The sequence below is a fragment of the Erithacus rubecula genome (assembly GCF_903797595.1).
Source record: "Erithacus rubecula genome assembly, chromosome: 2".
NCBI lineage: Eukaryota > Metazoa > Chordata > Aves > Passeriformes > Muscicapidae > Erithacus > Erithacus rubecula.
The window spans coordinates 39,068,908-39,092,271 of NC_136685.1; the positions used below are offsets into that span (position 1 = coordinate 39,068,908).

Below are 23,364 nucleotides of genomic sequence, written 5' to 3' on the forward strand. Positions count from 1 at the left end.
TTGCAAGATGTTTCTCAAACTATTTGTAGTTTGCCAAATTAGATGATCCTTTCTAGTTTGCTTTCCAAATGATGGGGTTTGAGTTAACTTGTCTGATCCAGTTTGTTTCCTTTGGGATTTTTCCTTAAGTCTTTTTGGCATAGATGGCTCGTGTTTGCTTTGATATTTGAAAGGCACCTGTTGCCATATAATTTGCAAAGACTTTCAGCTACCTTTCTTTCAATGAGATACCACATTTTTATGCACCCCTCCTTTGAAGTGAAGCACAAGAAATGTGATTTTTTTCTGCCTGCTTAGTAGCAAGACTGTTGAATTCACAGTATGTTCCATTACCTGTTGTTCAAAATTACATCTTTTAAAAACTGTCTTCACTGAATCCAGCTCTTTTGACTGCACTTTATTGCCTTTCACTGTTTTTACTGGAATCAAAACTGGTAAAATTAGCCTTACCTTCCCAGTAGAGAAATGCCTTAAGAAACTTCTAGGTACCATCAAGAAGTGCCTGACATTTGACCTCCAAGATTTAGGTCCCTTTGTGCTTTAGGTGTGAAGTAAAGTCTGCATAGACTCCAGCAGCAAGAAGAAAATTTACTCACTCTAGCCAGAATTCTTCATTAATTGCCCAATTCCAAAACATGAACTTTCTTGGCAGATTACATGATATGTGTGAGAAGACAGATGCTTACCTAGAGAATAGTTCCTGTTTAAGAACTCCACACAACAGAAGTCAAGTTGCTTTGATTTATTTCTATTCCCCAACTCCACATTACAAATAGCACATTTTAGACTTCAAATGAAAGCAAAATAGCCAAATTCCACTTCATCAATCAAGTGTCTATAAAAGGTATGGATCAAATGGCAACCAAGTAGCAAAGACCAAAATGTGTATTTTTTTCCACCTCACCAAAGTGTTTGGGGCTGGTTCACATAATGGTTAATGGAAACAACCTGAACAGAAATAAATGCTAGTAGCCTCATGGGCTACATACAAAAACTCTTCAGTTTTATTTCACTGAATGACCAGCTAATTACAAAGACAGGTATTTGCACAAACAGGTGGGGGTTTTTTAAGGGGCCAGTTTTTTGAACCAAGACATATCACAAAGCACGTGTTTTCAACAATCTCCCTCCAGTATTTTAGAGCAGTAAAAAAAAAAAACAAAAAACAAAAAACAAACAAAACAAAAAAAAAACAACAGAGAACAATGTCACTGAACTTTATCATTCAGCTTTTATACTTGAGCAAGTTGGCATTATCATTCAAAATAAACTTGTACAGAACTTAATTAGAAACAAAGTTATCTAAAAAAAATCAATAAATCAATTAAGGCCAATTCCTGTCTTCAGTGGGATATCTGCCTGAGTAAGGAACGCAGGATATGACCTTCTGTTTGAAGAAATCTCATTTTCTCCAGCACAAAGTTAACCAAGGAATCCCATTTCAGTTATTCTAGAGCTGTTCCTAACATCCCAATTAAAATTAGCCAGTATGAAGCTCACCAAACACTTGATCCTCTTAAATAAACTCTCTAATGAACCACACAAATTCACACTAACAGTGAAGGCAGACTAACAGTGTATATCTTTACTACAAAAAAAAATCCACCATAAAAATAGCAATAATATCCAGATTTGTACTTGATTGCAAAATATTCCGATTGTACCATACAGTACATTTATTTGAAAAAAAAAAATCATAGTATGTTGGGTTGTCTTAATTTCTAACACTTGAAATGTTTCAGAAAACTGCAGAATCACTATACATATTGCACTTCTCTGGTAAGCTGGGCTACTATGTATCATGGCAAAAACAACCAAGTAGATCTATTGAGGAATACAACTTTTTAAAATCCAAAAATAGAAACTGACTTTCTTTCCTGCAGCTTTCATTAAAACTGTAACAACATTCTTTACAGGCTCCTCTACGCATTTGTTTCTGAAGGACTGTTGTTACTTGTTGCAGAATCTGTATTTATTTTTTTTTAAATCAACAAATGGAAGGTAATGGATAGATTCAACTAAGAGTGCACTATCTTCCTTCAGTCACAAACAAAATGAAGACAACACAAGTCATTAATACAGTTACACTTAGGCCTTGGATTACATTGCTCTAAAAATAGTTCACTTCAACACAAATAAAACCAATAATGAACTATTTGTTTTGAGTGAAAAATGTTAATCTTTTGCAGCTTGGTTTAAAGTTTGATTCCTTACACTGAAAAATCTTAGCACATTTGCTCCAGCGTCAGAGAAAACGATGTAGTTTTAGAGAAAAAGCTTTCAAAATGCTTGACACAAACAAGCTATTTATTCTTCGAGTTCTTTGTCAGAGATGTTACTAAACCTTCTGTCCATTTCATGAACACAGGAAATATCCCAGGATGTCTTGAGTCAAAGTGGTCCATAAAGGAATTCTTTGGAATGCCTTAAGATTGGCTATAACTAGAGTTCTGGCTACCATTTGGACCCTGTTCTCCTTCACTGTTGAAGAAAAAAAAAAAGAGATGTCTCTTCAATAAGAAGCATCACATTACATTTTTATCTATTTTTGTAAATTAAAAAATACAGTATTCTGAAAGTAATAAAAACCTTTTGAAAGAAAAGATTTCAACATATACATAAATAGATCAAAATATTCTGCTCAGTTTCATAAAAAAATGCAAAGGTTATTCTCAGCATGCATAAATAACTTCACCATATTTATGTGAATAATAATTTCAATATATGCCCATGAAGCTGCCTGCTGAATCTACTTCTGAAGTCAACACTGTGAAGTTCACATTACATAAGCATGTTCACAGGAATTTGCATGTGCAGCTTCCCAGCAGTGATATTTAACCACAGTAATTAAAGATGACATCAAGCAGGCCCAGTTCCATCGACTGGCCCAGCCACGGAGCCTCACACTGGGGCTCCTTACATTTGCTGAGCTGTATTGATCACATTCTAATCACATTAACACTCTCCATAAGACAAGGAATGTTGTGCTTCCCACTAGCTCCTGAACAATCAGGCTGGTTTTGTATCAGAAACATCTGCACTGTAAAAACATACACTATACCTTGAATTAAATATTTACATAATCTTAAAACCGTAGTCTAGTTTTTCCATAGGAAAGGTGTAATATCAAAGTACCATACCTGTTTGGAGGTGGTTTTGGTTTAGGCATTTTACTAAGAATAGTAGCCATCTCTTTCCTCTCATCAAAGTTCTTCCACTGCTCATACAGCTTCAGAATAACCCTGATTATTTCTAAAATCTGTATTAGAAGGAAAAGAGATCCTAAGGTCAGACATGACCTTATTTTATCTTTGTCATAACCCATTTAAGTGTGTAATTAACTAAAAAGGTCCCAAAGTGAAACTAAACAACACAATTTTCGTATTATAAACAGAACTGTCTCACACTTAATCTGGCCACAAAAAAGCATTTAATTAGGTTTTTTGTCTAATTGTGAATTGAAGCCTGAACAGAATACTTTCCCTTTCCACTGTATTTACTGCTTCTCTTCTTCTGCAAACTAAATAGCTTTATAAAATTTTATTTATTTATTTGCAACTACTGTCAGATTATAACTAAGCTCCTGAGAAAATACACAATTGAGTAATACAGAATACAGAAAATACAGAATACAGAAAAGTTTAATTCTAAGCTTTGGCTTACAAGCCCAGTGTTCTGAGAATTCCTTGCATTTTGAATTCCAACATCTCCCACTTCTTTTTGCACCAAAAACATGCAAAAACATATGACCATGGACCATCAATACAGTAATTGATGCTCCTATATATATTAGGGACACAGTGTGGGAAAAAATAAAAGCCCAAAACCACAAAAATACAAAGGTTTTCTGGCAAACAATGTAAAAGATACTGGCTTTATATTTCTGTCTGGAAAAAGGCAATGCCAGCAATGCTCTTCTGTTATGCAATGGTTTTGAATTACTTTAAGAGCAGGCTAATAATCAAATAATCTGAAGTTGTCTCCAAAGAGATCTGGCTAGCTGCAGTAGCATCTAATAAGATCACTGAATTTCAAGTTCAAATCAGTATTGTGGATATGTAAAAATGACCATGACTGCCATTTCTGGTCAGTCCATAACAAGTGGTGGGAATAAAAACCAGAGTACCTTTTCCATATCAACAGACAGCTCAGCAAACCATTGCCTTGCATCCTTCTGCTGGACAACACAGGCCACATGTAGGCAAGCTGCAAAGATCAGGTGACATGGACATTGAACAAAGATACACTCCCAATACAGTTAGAAACATTTAATTTTTTATAAATCTTATACAGTTCAGCAGAGAAAACTCAGGATTAATTATCTGACTTTTCTTTAAGGATTTTTAAGCTGCAAGGCTACAGTGTTGTATGAAACACAACTTGAAGCACCTTAGAACACTCTGAGGAATGCTTGTAATGGGACAGTGCACAAAATACATCCAGTTAAACATTAGGAGACATTACTTATTACTTACCTAGAGCTATCATGAAAGGAGGGTACAGCAGACAAAGATCAGTTCTATATGTGTCATTCACTATCCTCCTGTGCAAAAAAAGAACTTTTAAGTATCTTCCTATTCACCTTTAGACTGTATTCTTTCAAAAACTGCTATTGGTTTACAAATACTTTGTCAGTTTTCCAGATGGTCAAAGCAATGAGGCTGCAGGGCAAAACATCAAGGAGATCTTTTCCCTTGTAAAAATCTCCTAATTTTTTTCCCCTTTTTTTTTTCCCTGTAGTCACAGTTTATTTGGAACATTATTTTGGTACATACATGTCTTTCTGGATGTGTATGTATACCATCAAATCATTATCTGTTTCAGAAATAAGTAAGGGCTAGAACAAAAGTAGCACTTCTACTGTCTTTCTGTATTTCAAACAGCTGAAGATTAAGAGCTCTGCTAACACAGCTAAAAAACCTATATATTGCTTCTACCTCCTATGACATGCTACAATAAAAAGACAATGCTGACAGAAACAAATTTCTTCCACTCATAGTCACTATTCAGTAATGTGACTAAACTGTGCTATTAGGACTAGTCTCAAAAATCAAAATTAGACCACTGCAAAGTAAAATCATTATAGGGTTAAAGGGAGAATAAGCTAAGTCAGGGAGATATACCTGCACAGATTAACTAGGGCACCCTTTGTATTCAAATATAGCTAAGCCTGCTTGGTTCAGCAAAAGCTTAACCACCTTTGAAGCATAACTGTTAAACACTTGCTTTCTTGATGAAAGGAGGAACTATTTCCATTGTCTTCATTACCATGCAAGAGGTAGCAGCATGTCTTCTTGGCCCATATCTTGCACATATTGGAGCAAAGGTCTATAAGGATGATATACTATCAAACAGCAGTCCTACAAAAAATGTCATCAAGACAGAAGTTAGATTCCAATGCAGAGAATGCTGTCAGTTCATATTAAAACATTTGGTTTACAAGTCAATTACTGATTTTTTTTTTAAGTAGCATTCTAACACCTAGCTCTGCTCTAATGAGGGCAGCACTCTCTCTAGAATACCATTACACAGCACAGTTGCCAGTCTGTCAATGTCCTTCCCCTAAGAGACACAGAAAGTCACATCTGCAGCACACTGAAACCTCATTTGCTTATAAACCCGTAATTCCCACTTGGAAATACAAAACGCTGCCAGAAAACAGTCTGCTACTAAATACCACACATGGAGAGCATGCCAAAATAATTGATGCTGGTTTGGAAAAAAAGAAAAATTCATTGCTCTCAAATACCCTCATTTCAGGTCCAGGTAAACAAAAAAGAATAATCCTCTTGCTAAAAGCAGCCAACTGTGTGGATACTCCAGGGAAAAGTTGCATTAAGTTACATGTGCTGAACACTTAAGTGAAACAATGTTACTGTATACACTATATATTACATAGCATACTTGAAAAGTAAGTGAATCCCCAAAACATAACTTCTTGTAAATGCAATTGCTTGTGCTAAAACTCCTGTATACAAACCTCAAGAGTTACTGCCATGTATAGCATCAAGGTATCAAGGACTAAATCTAAACAGGAATCTAAAAACTGTATTAAAACAACTTTCAGGTACAAACAAAAACTTTGATCTGATCTCCTCTGTGTTCAATTCCCAAAAACATATTCTCTCATCTGCTGCTTAACTACTTTACAAAAGCCCCCTAAGAAGCTGGGTTGCTTCCTTTCAGCTGCCTAAGCAAACACAGCAGTGAGAAAACTACTCTGATAAAAATCAGGTATGGTTCCTTTCTTTTAATACATAGTTTGAAGAAAATGTCCCACTGTGCTCCATTCATCCAACAGGCTAATAATTACAGCACCATCTCAGAAAATGGGAGGCCTGAATTCAGTTTCTTCCTTACAGGATTCAAATCCACATCTCACTTCCTAGAAGATTACTTTAATTATTAGGTTGTTAAAGACTAGCCTGAATGGGACAGTACCCACACCTTCTGCTAGAACAGATTTGTGTAGCCCCAGATTCTTCCAGGCAAGAAGAAGGGGACATAGAAAAGAATACAACTCTTCATGGTCATGTCTGGCCATTCCATATAGGGAAAAAAGGACACTGACATCCCAGTCTCTGCATCAGTAGTTAGATACAGTCATATCTCTCACAAAAACAGAAGGAGTTCCACCAAAAAAATCCAACCTACCATTAATTCTAAGAGATAGAATTCACATTCTAGTATCTGTAAGGAAGCAAAATCACAGTTAATAAGCAGCATGTTTCAGGCAGCAGAAGGCATTAACTGACACAATTTAACATCACAAATGCACAGGAATTCTCAACAATTATTTCTAACAGTCCTAAATGCATTTTATCTGAAACTACAAAACCAAACCAAAATAAAACTATTATTGGCTATTGCCTTATCACTATTATAACTTAATTCCAGTCTCAATAACAATGCATTTAAATATTTTGCATCAAGTTTGCTATTAAAGACTGCTTCATTGGCAGCACTTGTCTGATTTGTTTCAACACCTGGTAGCAGCAAATTGCTCCCAGTGCATAAAAACTTCACAGCAATAGAGAAGTTCTTTTGTAGAATTAGTGTGTCTTCATTAGCCCACTAACTTGCCAAATAGATTCTCAAAACATTTTCAGATTTAATTTCACATGAATATTCTGCCCAATTGCAGAAATTAAATCAGTTTTCACTCTCAATAGAGAAGGTGATGTATTGGTGACACCAAGGAAGAGACTGGACTACTTTGGCTATACAAAAGCAGTACTCCAAAACATACTTCCATTTGCCTTTATCTGTAAAATAGCACTGCAGTTTTATTATAAGGTCTAAGATATTTTATATTTTGATGTATCAGTTGGCTTTCTATATTGGGTGAAAAAGCAACAAAATAGTAGTATTTGTTACAGTCAATCAAAATCTATTTAGATGTTTAGCTTTACAAAAATCTACACACAGGTCAAAAATGGTTTTAAGAAAAACTACAAAACTTCTCAGTATTTTGACTGAGAATACCTTGAAAATCACTGGTAAATTTAAATTTTAAGTACTGATTAAAAACTATTTTTCAAGTACCATTAAATTTTACAGCAAAATTAAAACTGCTATCTGTAAGCCAACTGCTCATGTGTGCATGCTTGAAAGCATTCCAGGTGCAAAGGCCATTCACTTTCCCTGGGGCAATGTATTTGTAACCAAGAATATTCAAAAAAATCTGCATCTCTTTTCTCATCATGCTATAGGAAAACTATCATTTCAGTCACCCTATCACATCACTTGTCTTTCCTGTCAACAATTTAAGGAAAGGAGTTTGTACAAGATTTTAATTATCTTTAAACTTTCCCAATATTCCATACAAAACTAATCATGAACAACCCTGACTTATGAGTATGAAAATATTTCTTCTTTAGAATTTAAAAGAAGTATTTTCCTGCTAACAATTATTAATTAATTTGATCAAGTTGTATTTCAAGTAGCATACTTACATGGTTCATCCTATAAGGAAACTCCTTTGGAAAGGCATATGAAAACCTAGTTTTCACTACAATAAACAGAAAAAAGTATGTTAAAAATAATGTAATTAATACTTTTACTTCTTTCCCTTTCTATTCATTCATCTGTATATAGTCCTTCAAATCTGTCTGGTAGCACAACTTTTCAGTTTATGGCTTTCAGTACAAAAGGTTTATATTTCCAAGAGAAGATATGAGTTACAAGATTTAAGATCCTGAAAAGGAAATACATCCGAAACCCAGATTTGCACAGATACTCAGCTAGACATTCAACTGCTGCTTTAGACACTATTAAGTCTTCTGGTTAACCACCAACTAACCAGGGACACCTAAATTCCCACAAGTTATTCACAGAGCTCTCCAGCTACTGACATTCAGGATCTCAGTCCCAACACTAAATCCAAATGGAATTTCCATGTGGGATTTTTTACATAAGTTTGATGCTCCAACATGCAAGATTTTAAAAGAACTAATGAAGTCTAAGAAAAGCAAGACCAAGGGCAGGGTAAGGGAGCTCAACCAGACTTCTTGCAGGTCTGTAATGTAATGATGATCTCCAATTGAGATATTTAAGCATTCTTTATGTGTTTTACAAGGAGAATGAGTACAGTTAGTGCACTGGTAAGGAGTATGTTAAACCAGAGTGATTTCACGTTAGAATACTGAATAAAGGAAAACAAGAACACTTGAAGATGTAAATTTAAGATTTGTGCAAGTAAAATATTTAAAAATCTATTTTAATTCCTTGTCCTCCAAGGAAAACAGGTAACATCCTGCATGTGGACAGTACTCCTTATATTAATGACAGAGTGTATTATTAAATTATATTATCAATATTACTTTCAGAAAATCAGTATTCATTTCAAAGAAAAGACAGTATTAGTCCTCCAGACCAAAGAATTCACCATTTAGACCTATGGTGAACGTTGTTAGAAAATTTATTGTAGGACACCAAGACAGGACTACTGGTTGAAAAAATTTTAATTATTTCAAGAAAGAGAAGAATTAATAAAGAGTTTCTCAAGATGTATGAAAACTGAAGAGGTACATGGTAAAAAAAAATACCAAGTTGATAAAGAAGATGGGGAGAAAATGCATTTTTCCCACAAAGCAAGCTGCAGACACAACCACTACATGGAGCTGTCATTTTAGCAAGATGTGTTAACAGCAGAAAAACCTTTTGAAGAAAAGGAAAAACCTTTTCAACAACCTGCTAAGATTATCTTCCTTGCAAAGCAGCGAATGTTATTAACTTTGTAAGTTACAGTAAGTTATAAGCTATAATAACATTCATAGCTACCTACCTAAAAGCAAGCAAACCTCTTAAACCAGCCAATATTACATTAGTCACCCCCTTTTTTAGCTTGTTTTCACTTTTAATTGTCTTGCCTCATCTTTTCTTGCCTGGTATTAAGACCTCCCAAAAACTGCTGTGTGTTACTGAAGCAACTCTAGTAAAGGAAAACCAGGTAGAATATAGGAAGAAATGCTTGGAGAAAGCCTGGTGCATTTTTCCCCCACTTCTATGCAGTGCACAGTACCCATCAGGGCTGACAGGACTCCTAGGTCTGAAGGAAGAAGAGCTGTGGGGAAAATCTTCTATAGGATCCTGAGACTGGGATTTTGAGAAACAGCACAGCTAAGAACTAGATGTCCAAGTAAAATCAGCTGATGCATATTTACGAAAACCCATCTAACCTTCTCACTGATGCATCAAAACTTCCACACAGTGATGCTTCTGATGAAAAAACACCAACTCAATGCTAAATCCAGTACTGGTCTCGGTCATTCTGGCATCAGAGATGTGTTTCAATTCCTGGTGGCAGAACTGTCACATGGCCAGCCCCATGGACTGATACACTCTATGCATCTCCAGGCTACAGATGCAGCCAGTCACCTGTCCCCTCAACGGCTACAAGGGATTTTGAAAGCGCTGACCTACATTTGGAAGAGCACAGCCAGGAATTGCCCATTGAGAGCAGCTGGACCTTCTGGGTCAGATAATAGCATTCAGCTAAGGAAGACATCACTTTAAGAGTTTGATGGATGAGATGTATGTTACATTAACTGGGAAATACAAAGCAAGTGGGAAAGATAGAGAATTAAGTAACTACAGTGTAATTTTAATGAATTTATTATCAACAATAAGTTATAAAATGTATTTTCAGAAATAAATATCATGTGCAAAGACTGATTTTATGATGGGGAAAACAGATGTTAAAAATTTTGAAGGTATATAGCCTACTAAAAATTCTTAAAATAGGTACTTCCACAGAACCATACTTTACTAAACAGGCAAAGCCGCGAATTTCCAGTTCTATCTTTGAGTAGTTCAGAATTCCATTTACTACTTGAGGTTGTTCATAAATTTCAATAGTTTTATTTCATTACTTTGTTTTCACTTATTCCTGGCATAAATTCCAACTAAAATCAACCAAAACTAATACAGAAAGGACCCTTCTGTCTCTGTATTTGGAAACAGAAGCTATTCTAAGTGGTTTTAACTGACTCTTATAGTCCTCCAAAATTAGATTTAAAAAAAAATAAATAAATAAAATAAACCAACTGATCTCCCTACTGAGATACCTAACTAGAGTGTAATGAAAATTACTAATACTTACATACAGAAGTAGCAGCAGAAATCAACCTTGTATTTGAAACAACACCAAATTCCTGAAGAAAAAGAATGGTAAATGAGGTGAACCACCTGAAACACCATACACTCACACTGTTATCAAATTAAAATAATGGCTTCTTACTAAACTAGGCTTCTTTTTGCAGTATTGTAGTATTTGGTTCTTTCCCCCACCCCCTTTTTTTTCCTTAAGGTGAACAGGGTTAAACTCTTTGCCTAAGAGTCATTTCATTGATTAGTTTCTTGGTTGTTTGTGAGGAACAGTAAAGATTTATGAAAGGTACTAAAGCCATAAAAGCTCAGTTGGCCAACATTCTTTACATAAAACAGAATAAAGGGCATCAAGAAGGTTAATTTTTTCTTTATCCCATTTTGAGAGAAAACTGTCTTTAGAAACCTGCCATTAGCTACCTTTTTTAGTTACGTTTTCGTGAAGTCTTAGCTCCTGTGCTGAGATAGTCACTGAGCTGAAAATTTTCTGTATACAGTACTCTTTCAGAGCTGAATCAATAGTGCTGCCCCCTAAAGCTGCAGAAGCTTTAGGAAGGCTACACAGACTTCTAATTTAAGGTACATCTATGTATATACATTCTATGTCTGTGTCTGCTTAAAGGCTTATCTAATAGGTTGATAAAAAGCACTCTCTCCAACACTCTGTCTTTTCCTTGATGTCTTCCAAACACTGAAAAGTGTCACAGTACTTGTACAGACAACAGTATCACACGTCACCACTAGTTTAGTAGAACTGTTTCTACCATCCATTAAGTATTTGAGTTCTTACTGTAAAAATTCCTTAGTGCTAACATATCATAAATTGGCCAATTTGACCTTTTTTCATTACACAGACATTTCTCAAACAGCTGTAAAACTTGCTGCATTAGAGAGGACTAATAGCAGCACCCAGCTGATGCTAACTCTTGGCCACATTCAAAAGAGAGTACCAATGGTGGAGGCATGGAGCCCTCTCACCACAACCCCTAAGGGGTCAGTTCCTTATGATAATTTCTCAAGGACAGCGCATGAGCTACTTTTAATTCAAGTAATGAAAGTGTGGTAAACTCTCAGGATCCCTTGCTATATGAAACAGAACAAGATAATTAGGAAAAAAAAATCCAATTATGTTTTAAAGTTTGAGTAAATATAAATAAGGAGAAACACACCAGAAAGGAGACACTGCTTAAGATATCTACAATTTAAGACACAGTGTATGTAAATATGTAAACACTGTGTCACAGTGAAAGAGCCATTTAAAATATTTTTTTTTTCATTTTCAGAGGCACTTCAGTGTTAGTAACTCAGACAAATTTTGAAGGCCTTCTCTGTCTCCTTTTCTTAAATGCTATAGAAATCTATGCAAAAAAGAGAAGGTTTCAACCCCCAAAGCATGAAGAAAGACAAAAAATTTAAAGTTCTAAACGTTTTCTTTCTCTCATACATCACAATGTTACATTAAAAAATTGTAATACTTCATACCTCTACTTTGGATGCCAAAAACACACACGTAGGAGCCATTAATACTGGATCTATACTTTTTAGGGAATATCTGAAATGTTACAACAAAATTATAATATGTTGTTTCATACATGTAGAACGATTAATCTATCAAGAGCACCACACTTCCTTTTGAAAAAGCAAAGCTTAAGTTAACTTTATTAAAGCATAAAAGCTTTACACCATCCAGAAAACAAAAGTGGCACTGTTTTTAACACAGAACTGCATTTTTAAAGGGCTACCAAAATGTGCCTAGCAAATGTTTTATTCTTGTACCATCATAGTAAACAGTCCTACCTGGCATAGAATCTCTTGAAGTAGACTGTAGCAGTGGCAATAACTTGTTGTCTTAACTTAAGATGTTCACCTAAAGCCTGGATAACTTAAAAAAAAATGAACAAAAGCTTGAGTTGAGTTTTTTAAACAATTTGACACCAAATAGCAAAGGGTCTCAAAACACGGCTAGTGCTGGGGACTCTAAGGAGCAGCACCTCTCCCTCAGTTCAGTTGCTCTGGAGAGACAACACACTGCTGTAAACCTACAGACCTGCAGATGAAGAACCACTGCCTCCTGAAGCTTGGGGACACCTTCAAAAAGGAAAAGGCACCTTGACTTCATTGTGTACAAAGTGAGTATGACCTTTAAGAAGATGACAACACAAATCTCAGAAGGGTAAAGCTCAGATATTCCATTTTAGAGCAAAAGAAATTCAGACACAGGAAATATAAATTCTCAGCTCTTCAGTGCCACACAAAATGGATGGGTTTTTTTCAAACAAGTAAAGCTGCCAACACAAACACGGTCATTACATTTGGCAGAGGCAGCAGGTGTTAAAAAAATGACATATTTAGTCTAGGGAGAGGGGGTGGGAGACCAGAGGATGCAGTCAGCTGCTCCACCATGGTGGTCCTCTGCCAGTTGGCCAAGAAACAACCCTGGTGTCATCTGTGCAGGTAGCTCTTGTTTGGCCTCCCAGGCAAAGGAAAGGTGCCAAGCAAACTAGATTCATCAAGCTGGGATTAAGAGCAGGGGTTGGATGTAAAGAATGGCACAGTGAAACATAAGGTTGTTACTTGTTATTTTTCCCATACTTCTTCGCCGCCATTATTCTGAGCACGGCTCGGCTGAGTGAAGACTCCCTCTTCTTTTTTTCCTCCCTCGTGAGAAATGTCAAAACCAGTATTTTAAAATAGACTTAAGTAGATATTTTAAATATGTACAGCAAGACCAAGACAGTGACCATTGGTGGGAAAAGCAAATCAGTCATCACTAAATTCTTAATCTCTACTTAAACACACTCAAGTAGAGATTTTTACCCATGCTCTTATCATGTATCCCCTGTGAATAGCCAGGGTACACATTTGTCACCCACTGTCAAGGCCCAAAGCAATGCTAAATCCCTGTGTCATATCATTCCTTTTCTAGAGAGGAATGCCAAATTGGAACTAGTTTTGACAGTGACAGTAGGATAAGAAATAGTTCTGAAAAGGGTGTTAAACCCAATATGCAATATCTGTACAAATATTAAACATTTTATCAGCTTATCTTGGGAGGTTGGAAAGAATTTTTGTCTTTAATTTGACCATGGGGCTAAAAAGCTGTACTACTACTAGGGCATCAGAAAAATTCAAGTATTAGGCTAAACAGAATTCTCCAAATATGTTTCATACTCCCATGGGATTTTCAGGAATGGTTAAGCCATCTGCTGTCAGAGAAAAATCAAGTGTGGTTTAGAAGAAAAAAATGGACAAGAGCCTAGAGACTTAATGAAATGGAAGCTCGTATATGCTGGGGAAAAGTCCAATGCTTGTAATTATTTTAATATTTTAAAATAAACTATAAGATTATTTATTCCTCTATGTTTACAAAGTAAGTGATTTCAGTGGTTTGAGGTTTTTAAATAAGGTTGTTTTAAATCTGAGTATTTTGAGCAGCTTCTAACATAAACATTACTGATTCTGCCCAAAACCAAAAAGGAAAAACAACTAATACACTTCTCAACCAAAACCAGTTAAGGCTTGGTGGCTGAAACAGAGAAATCAATATCAGTTTCTTTTCTCAAACTACTTTAGAAGATTATCTTTTTCCTTCTCTCCATAGCTGCAGGGAACCATACAAACAGTTAGCGATCTACTGCACTTGTTTTCCAGTGAGGAAGCAGCAGGAAATTGCTCCTCTCCATGCAGATTTTAATTGCTTTAGGGAACAACCATCTCCTGGGCTGACACACACTGAATGTGACATGCTGTGGCCATGCCTCATCTGCTCTCAGGTAGTGCAGATGGGAGACAGGGGGGACCCAAAGCAGGGTCTGTGTTCAGAGGCAGGTGAAGATAAAACGCATCCAGGGCTTGAATATGGCAAGCTCTGCCTGAGCAGAGCATCCCTGACTGTCATTCCCTCTTTGCTAGAGAGGGGGAGAAAGCCCAGCACCACTCTCTCCTGCAGAGTAGGCTGTGTCCCTACAGGCACAGGGGAGATGCTGGCAGAGCTGCTCTCCAGCTGCCCCCAGTCACTCACCTGCCTTCAGGGGAGGCATGGAGTGCCAAGGAAAAGGACCCTGGGAACCACAAAACCAAGGTAACAAACTAACTTGTTTACTTTGTAAAGCTTTGTTTACTCAAGAAAAACAATGAAGTGAAACATTTAAAAAGCATATTTCACAGTTCAAATTAATACTCATGAAAATTAGCATAGAAATATAGTTTTAGAAATATCCATAACCCTCCTTTTGCCTCTTATTGTATTATTGAGTTATGACATTTGCTTTTAACCTCAAGAAATTTCAGGAACGGATCAACTGATTTCATTGCTAGCTTGGTTTCCTGATGCCCTATAAGCGATAACACAGAGGTATCCATAGTGATGGTGTTTATAGCATATGCAATTGTTACAAAAATAACTAAGCTAAGAGAGAAGCTGGGATAAGTATCTTTCACAGATACCATTCCAGCACTGACATAAGATCTTCCAGTGACTCTGGGAAAGTGACTTCACTTCTCTGTCTCAAGTCTGGCCACACAGCTGAAAAAAACAAGCATTCTGTACTTTAAAGGACAGCTGAAAAAAAAAATATATATAAAGAGCTGCTTACAAACAAACTACTGGTTAGCAATATCCTTCACTTAAGGAGATGTTTTAAAATATTGAACAATTGCACAGAGAAAATTTTAAGTGCCTTTGTAATCTGATATCCTCAGGTGTGGCCATTAACATGGATGGCTAAATACTTTGCAAGACCAAGTAAATCTTAGACAACTTCACACACAAGTCCCAAATTCTTTGGGAAAAGAGGCTGCCTGCCAGCAGCTCTCAGAAACTTGTTGACAATTTGAGTGCCACCTGGTACTGGGAAATCAGTCAGAAGACAAAACATGGGCTGTGTTGCAGGTTTCAGGGAATCTAAATGAACACAAATAACAACTTTCCAAACTGCTGTTTAACAGGACAGTACAGATCACCTGAAATACTTACCCCACCCTAAGAAACCACCAAAAAACCAGGCTCAGTACTAATGCTTGAGCCTTTAATACACTAACTTAGTAGTTGCTACTTGCTTCTCCTTCTTTTATGTTTTGATAAGAACCTCTTGAAAACAAAATTCAATGTTTCATCCTATCACAGTTAAAATGTTATGTATGCAGCTAATTAGCACGCAAGGTCTCTTAGAATTGTGTTAGTACAACTAACAAATAATGATGTTATTTATATTCCACATCTTTGTTAAAAGAGGCTGCAAAAGTACATGTAATACAACAAGGAAAACACTAAATCCTCTAAGCAATTCAAACCTCCATTTAGACATGGCACATATTGCACATATTTTATGGCAAAAATAAAGAAAGTTTTACCATTAGTAAAAAATATTTGTAGCTTCCAATATTCTTCTTCAGTCAGAAATTTCAAGTCTTTCTGGCGTTCTTTCAATAGATCTTGCTTATCCAAAATCCATTGTAAGCTAAAGGAATAGAAAATAATTTCAGCAACTCTTCACCAACATTAAACTGAATGTCTCCCGTACAAAGAGACTATGAATTAAGGCTCGGGGATAAAGGGCTTGTGGCCTTTAACAAAACCACAAACAATCTTCTTAAGCAACTGTTCTTCAGCGTTTTCAAAAGTTAGACAACTGAAACCCCCCCCAAAAAAAAAAACCCCAAAAACCAAATAACAAAACATGAACTTCCAGGGGCTGAGATTAGCCTCTATCAGTAGCAAACTGAGCTGGCTGTGCAGATCTTAGATCCTGACGGTGACTAACAAGGTTTTTTTGTAGCCATTTCATTACGGGCCAGCATTCAAACCTTGACGCGCCCAGCATGAGAAGTTTCAGGGCAGAATCACAGGATCAATTAGGTTGGAAAAGACCTCCGAGACCATCGAGTCCAACCCACGACCGAACACCACCCCGTCAACTACACCACGGCACAGAGTGCCACGTACAATCTTTCCTTGAACTCCTCCGGGGACGGTGACCCCACCGCCTCCCTGGGCACTCCGTTCCACTATCAACCACACTTCCTAATGTCCACCCCAAGCTGAGTCCCGGCTGCCCCTCCGCTGGGGACAAGCGTGTCAGGGACCAAGCCCCCGCACGCCGCCGCTGGAGCCCGGGCTGCGCGGCCCTGTCCCGGAGCGCCCGGACGCCTCCCAGGCGGCGGCGGAGCGGGGCCGGCTCCCGCCAGCGTCCCGCGGCGAGCAGGCCCCGCCGCCCGCCCGGCGCTGCCCCGGGCCTCCCTTCAGCGCCGCGCCCGCGCCCGGCCCGGCAATGAATGGACAGAGAGCGGCGGCGGCCCGCAGCACCCGCGCCCCGCGCTCCGCGGCCGCGGCACCCACTAGTGAGAGCTCTGCCAGAAGTTGCCGGCCATGGGAAGGAGCGGAGCGGGGAGGAGGCGCCCGGGCCCGCGATGCCCCGGCCCCGCCGCCACAGCGCCGCCGCCCCCGCGCCGGCAGCAGGAAGGAGGAGGCGGCGCCGCCGCCGCCGGCCGGCAACACGCGGCACGGGGAACCGTTCCCCCGCGCGCGGGTTCCGCCCGCCCCGCCGGCCCCCGCCGCGCCGCTGGCCGCCGCCGGGACACGGACCGGGATGGGCCGGGAGGCACCTTCCAAAGCACCCGGTGCAGCCCTCCCCTTGTGCGGGCACACCTGCCACTAGGCCGGGTCGCTTATGCGCCGTCCAGCACGGTCCTGAACACTGCCAGGGATGGGGCAGCCACAGCTGCTCTGGGCAGCCTCTGCCAGGGCCTCACCGCCTTCACAGGGAGAGAATCCCATCTCTATAGCCAGTCCAAACCTGCCCTCTGTCAGAGTAAAAACGCTGCTTCTCCAATAAGATCCCTGTTGTAAGCAGCCAGGAAGATCCAGAGCTTACTTGTCTTGGGCTGCCTCTACTTCACCTAAATTTCCCTTTAACTTGCCTGTTCTCAAGTTTTCACGGCTCAGCTTGCTCTATGCAGGAATTTTCCTAATTGGAGAAAGCCTCTAGAGGTATTTACTTAATAACTATAAATTTAAACAATAAAAAGGAAGTACATGGGCCTTCTTTCTTTCCATGCTCTTTCCTGTGGTGGATCTCAGCTTCTTAGTGGGATCTGAGATGTATCAACAAACGTATTGAGATATATCAATATCACACACTTGAAAACTTGGCAACAGGTGAGTTAAAGGGAAATTTCAGTTCTCTTTAGCAACAATGAAGCAGAGAGGGAAGACGCACGGGGTAAAATGGTGTCATGTTTTGGAAATTATATTCATGAAGGTCGCATTCAGACCCCACTACTCCAGACTCCACATGACTCGCACACTTCCCCATCCCCTTGTCCCTCCCCTGTGGGTGGCTGGAGAGCAGGATTGGAGGCACAAAAGGTAGAGATCATGGACTGAGAGAATAATTTCCTGGAAACAGCAATGAGATAAGAAATGAACAGTAACAGCAACAGTACTAATGACAGAGCATACAAGAAAACAAAAGTTTGTTGCTCACCCTGTGGAAATCCCCATCAATGCCCACCCGCTACCTCTGCAGTGCTATCCCAGCCTGCAGGTGAGCCTTTTTCCTGCCCTGTCCCATGAAAATGACATGAAGTGGCATAGAATAACCTCTAAGTCCTGGCCCTGGCCTGCCCTGGCTACAGCAGAAATTAACCCTGTCCAGGATGGATGGACACAGTGGTATTTCTAAATGCCTTTGCTGGCAGAATGAGCCACTGTTCTGACATACCAGAGAGACTCCAGGTTTAAGACACTGTTTATACATAGGAATGTGGAGGAGGGAGGTAGAGAAAAAATATTTTGCATACCCTTTACCTTTCCCTTCTCAGTGCAAGCAAACACAATGTAAACCACAGGCTGGCTTTGTGGGGAGTCTGTGAGGGCTCTCTGACTTTACACCTGTCTCCAAAAAATATCCAGACTTTGCAGGGTATGGGAAAAGGAACACACTCTGCTGTGTCGATGTCACAAAGAGGTGAACCAAATTTCCAGCAAGTGCCCTGGATCACAGCCAGCAACAGCACATCACACACAGCAAGCACAGCACCAAGGAATCAGCAGAAAGACAGAGGCTGCTGTATAACAGAGTAGCATGTCATCAACTCACTGAACATCTTAGAGCAACCAAAATAGCAGCAAACATCGTGCTTCTGGTTGTCACATCAACTGAGCATCTCTCTTTTTCTTCACCATCTTTCTCTACCTGACCCCAGTCTTTTTCTTGCTTTGATTACGTACCTGTGTTTTGTTACCTCATCGTGGTGATTTGGGCTTCTGCACAGTCAACAGTTGGATGAATATGAGCCAGCTGTGTGCCCAGGTGGCCAAGAAGGCTGGTGGCATCCTGGCCTGTATCAGAAATACTGTGGCCAGCAGGACCAGGGCAGTGATGATCCCTTTGTACTCAGCACTGGAGAGGATGCACCTCAAGTGCTGTGTCAAGTTCTGAGACACTGACAAGTTACCCAAAGAAGAGCAGCGGAGCTGGTGAAGGGTGTAGAGCACAAGTCTTACAAGGAACAGCTAAGGGAGCTGGAGTTGTTTAGCCAGGACAAAAGGAGGCTCAGGGAAGACCTTAGCATTCTACAGCTTCTGTGAAAGAAGGTTGTAGCAAAGCAGTGTCAGTTTCTTCTCCCAACAAAGAGGAGATAGCACAAGAGGAAATGGCTTCAGGTTGCAGCAGGGAAGTTTTAGATAAACTTTCTTTATCAAAAGGGTTGTCAAATGTTGGAACAGGCTTCCCAGGGAAGTGGTCGACTTACTATCCCTAGAGGTACTTAAAAGATATGGGGCTGTGGCACTTGGGGACATGGTTTAGTGGTGGACTTGGCAGCGCTGGGTTAACTTGATGATCGCAAAGGTCTTTTCCAACCTCAGCAATTCTGTGATTTTATTCTGCAGTATGGCAGGAAATAATTAGTAGGGACTGGGCAGGAGATTTACCATAGCTATGATTAATACCATTGCTGCACTGCATGCTGGGCATGGGAAACAGCTCTGCTTGACCTGGCACTATGAGGGCTGTCTAATACTGCTGGAATGGGAGCACTTGGCAGCACAGACTCTTGCCAGCTCCACTCCCTGTCTTTCTCCCAGCAGGACAGACATCATTGCATGATCCCGTTTCACAGCACTGCAGTAGACTACATTAGTACCAGAGCTATGGAGAAGGAAACTCTCCCTGCTCCACAGACCCAAAACCAGAGAGAAACAAAGACTCCTTGCAGTACACATTGCCCTGCTCAGCCACCCTTCTGGTGCCCTACAAGGGGACACCCTGCCATGCTGGAGATCCTCCCTGCCAAATGGCACCCGGGGGCTCCCAGTGCTTTGGGGGAGGGGAGGGTCATTCTCAGCCTGCAGCATCCCTTGAGCAAAAAGGCAAAGATTCCTCCAGACTGGGGCATTCTGGGGATGCCCATTGCCGGGCCAGGAGGCCTGCAGCTGATGTGAACCCACAGTGCAGGGGGGCTGATCTCCGTGTGTGGATGCCTCTACAGCTCCATCTCCCAGGAGACCCAGCTGGGAGATGCTTTCTTGGGCAGGGGCATGGCAGGGGGCAGACAGGGCAGCGCTTTTTCCCCTTGACATTGCTTTTGAACCTTTCTTTTCCAGGAGCTGTGTGGAGGATCGCTTTATTTACCATGTCCTCTGTGTGTGTGTCAAAACAAGCAAATGAAGATTTCATGAAACAGATGTTCAGAGCTGCTGTGTGTGCTGATGTCTCCTGCTCAGCCTCAGACCTGGCTGCTGCTCTGAGGGACATCCAGATATAGGATGAAAAAATCGCAGCCAAGAACCTGCAGGTAAAATTATACTTTGTCATATTTGTGAGATGAAATTATCTGTCAGCTCTTGCTGATCTCTTCCCCCTCTGCCCCCCTAATAAAAACCATCACAAACATATTGAATATACTTAGTACTCCATTGCTAGATATAAATATACACAGGCTAGTTGGATAGATTTTTCCCCCTCAAAAATGCTACTTCCAATCCACATCTTATAAATAGCATGATAAATAGGATCATACATGGTCAGTGTTTTTGTTCATGGGTCCTCCTCCACAATTGGAAATACAATATTTTCTTTATCTCTTTCCCTTGGATGCACACAAAAACAGTTTTTGGTGATACTCTCTCAGGTTTTTCATATGTTTACATATTCATCTAATAACTGAAAACAGTACATATCTTTTCACAGATCTGACAATAAGCATTCTTGTTTGCCCTCTGCTGTTTAATATCCCCTCAGGAAATGAATGAGTGGTACAAAACCAGATTTACTGACTTTAATCAAGCTTCCATAAAACATGCTGAGAATGTGAGACATTTCAGGGAAGGAACAGGGAAAAGAAGTGTAAGTGGAATTGAAAACCCCTTCCAGCTTATGTTATGTCACTTCTAATGGAAGCCTTTGTTATGATTTCACTAAGTTAGGTAATGTGACAGTTGTCCGATATTTTTCCCAATAATGGTGGTCTTTTAGGCTATATTTTGCAACAAGCGAGGTGGATTGGAGGAGTGGTGACCCTGGATGTGACCCCATGTGTCAAACCAGCAGGAAGTAGCCACAAATAATATTTATACATATGAAATAAAAATTCAGCTGCTCAGTAATGCATGCATCTAAACATAAGGATCCCATTGTTTTGAATGACAATGTCAGAGGCAAAGGATTTATCTTGGAGATTTTTTTATTTGAAGCACCATCACACACACTTCTCCTTCTACACAAAAGGCAGACTCCTGCAGAAGCAACCATTTAATATTTTATGTAGAAGACATTCAGGATACTTTCATTAGATGAGGGAAAGACCTTGGAGTAATGAGTTTGATTTACAACATGAAGATAAATAGCAAGGGACAGAGGTGCTATCAAAACCATCAGCTGTGTTGTGAGAACCTCTTGATGAGGATGGGTGGTTCAGCCACCTTCTACTGACCTTTGCTTAAAATAATTTTTAAAAATCAGCATTCCTACAGAGTAGCCTGTTATTTCTAAGGGTTTTCCTTTCTAGGTCACAGACACTGGCATTTAACCCCACCTCCTCTCAATAAAACATGCATCAGGAGCATATGCAAGATGGAGTATCAGATCAATGTTATATTGGTTTGATTTTTTTTCCTCCTCTGGTCAGCATGAAATGCATCCTCCACTCTAATTGCTCAGGCTTTCCATGCAGGGAGTAGCCTGTGGGTCTGGATCCTGAGCAGCCCACTGTGCCCAGGCTGAGATGGTTATTCAGGCTGTCCTTCAAAGCCTGGGAGCCACACAGATCAACCTGCAGGCCAGACACCCATTCACATGGGGCACAAGCCCCATCAGGGAGGGCTTTGCCTCCAGGAAAGACCAAGTTGCCAGGGTCACTCCATTGGAGTCCTCTACTGGGACATGAAGAAGCCTGAGGGTTTCTTAGGTATCTTACACCTCACAGGGAGAGTTTGCCTCTCTCTCACCTCTTCCCTAGCATTCAGTTAAACAAGTATTAAGCAGTTATGGACAATGAAAGGCTTTCTGAGAAATCAGGAGGCTGTCCACATCTCCTGCCCAGCCAAGACAAAAGACCTCTCTATCCTACTGGCGTCCCTCTGTGCCTCTCTGCACCCTAAACAACTTTTCATAGAATCATAGAATCATTAAGATTGGAAAAGGTATCCAAGGTCGTTGAGTCCAGCCTTTGACCAAACATCACCATGTCAACTAAACAGTAGCACAATCTGCCACATCCAGTTGTTTTTTTGAACAGTTCCAGAGATGATGACTCCACCACTTCCCTGGACAGTCTGTTCCAATGCTTAACCACCCTTTCAATTAAAAAAAACTTTTTGATGTCCAACCTCAGCCTCTCCTAGAGCAGCTTGAGGCCATTTCCTTTTACTGTGTCATTAGTTGCCTGGGAGAAGAGACCAACCCTACCTTACTTCTACCACCTTTCAGGCAGTTATAGAGAGTGATAAGATCTCTCCCGAGCTTCCTTTTTTTCCAGGCTGAATATCAAGCTCTCCTTATGGTTTTGTCTCTAGACCCTTCACCAGCTCTGTTGCACTTCTCTGGACACACCCCAACACCTCAATGTCGTTCTTGTAATAAGAGGCACAGAACTGAACAAGGACTTGATGTGTGGCCACACCAGTGCCAAGTAGAGGGGGACAATCACTTCCCAAGTCCTGCTGGCCACACTATTGCTGCTACAGGCCAGGATTCCACTGACCTTCATAGCCACCTAGGCACATGCTGGCTCATGTTCATCCAGCTGTTGTCTAGCAGCCCCAGTTCCTTTTCCTCTGGGCAGCTTCCCAGTCACTCTGTCCCCAGGCTTGGGGCTTGGGGTTTTTGTGACCCACGTACAGGGCCCAATACTTTACCTTATTGCACTCCATAGAGTTGGCCTTGGCCCATCAATCCAGCCTATACAGATCTTTCTGTAGAGTCAGCAGATCAACACTTCACCCGACTTGCTGTTCATCCACAAGCTTACTGAAGGTATACTTGATCCCCCTGTACAAATCATTGGTAAAAATATTAAACAGGACTGGCCCCAAAACTGAAGCCCCACTACTGATTGGCCACCAGCTGGATGCAACACCATTCACCACCACTCTCTATGCCCAGCCACCCAGCCAGTTCTGAACCCAGCAAAGAATGCACCTATCCAAGCCATCAGTTGCCAGCTCCTCCAGAAGAGTTCTGTGGGACACAGTATTGAAATCTTTACTGGATTCCCAGTAGACAACATCCACAGCCTTTCCCTCATCCAGTAGGT

The 23,364-nt window shown here is 40.2% G+C and overlaps 2 protein-coding genes across 4 annotated transcripts in view; both read right to left on the minus strand.

Moving 5' to 3' along the window:
• The window catches only part of USP45 (ubiquitin specific peptidase 45), a 495,013-nt gene that overhangs the window by 55,267 nt on the left and 416,382 nt on the right, over window positions 1-23,364 (minus strand). The gene's annotated exons all lie outside the window — the stretch shown is intronic.
• On the minus strand, window positions 728-17,100 carry CCNC (cyclin C). 3 transcript variants are annotated; one of them, XM_079327932.1, is made up of 12 exons: window positions 16,946-17,100; window positions 15,961-16,067; window positions 12,406-12,490; window positions 12,091-12,160; window positions 10,604-10,655; window positions 7,956-8,011; window positions 6,655-6,690; window positions 5,269-5,360; window positions 4,476-4,543; window positions 4,127-4,206; window positions 3,141-3,259; window positions 728-2,481 (listed from the first exon to the last, which is right to left on the minus strand). In XM_079327932.1, exons 1-12 carry the CDS (start codon window positions 16,975-16,977, stop codon window positions 2,427-2,429), a joined length of 852 nt encoding a protein of 283 aa, XP_079184058.1. In that variant the 5' UTR covers window positions 16,978-17,100; the 3' UTR covers window positions 728-2,426. The 3 variants fall into 3 exon arrangements, with proteins under 3 accessions (XP_079184058.1, XP_079184059.1, XP_079184060.1); XM_079327933.1 differs by lacking the exon at window positions 16,946-17,100 and adding an exon at window positions 16,553-16,902; XM_079327934.1 differs by lacking the exon at window positions 12,406-12,490 and having other exon boundaries at window positions 16,946-17,043.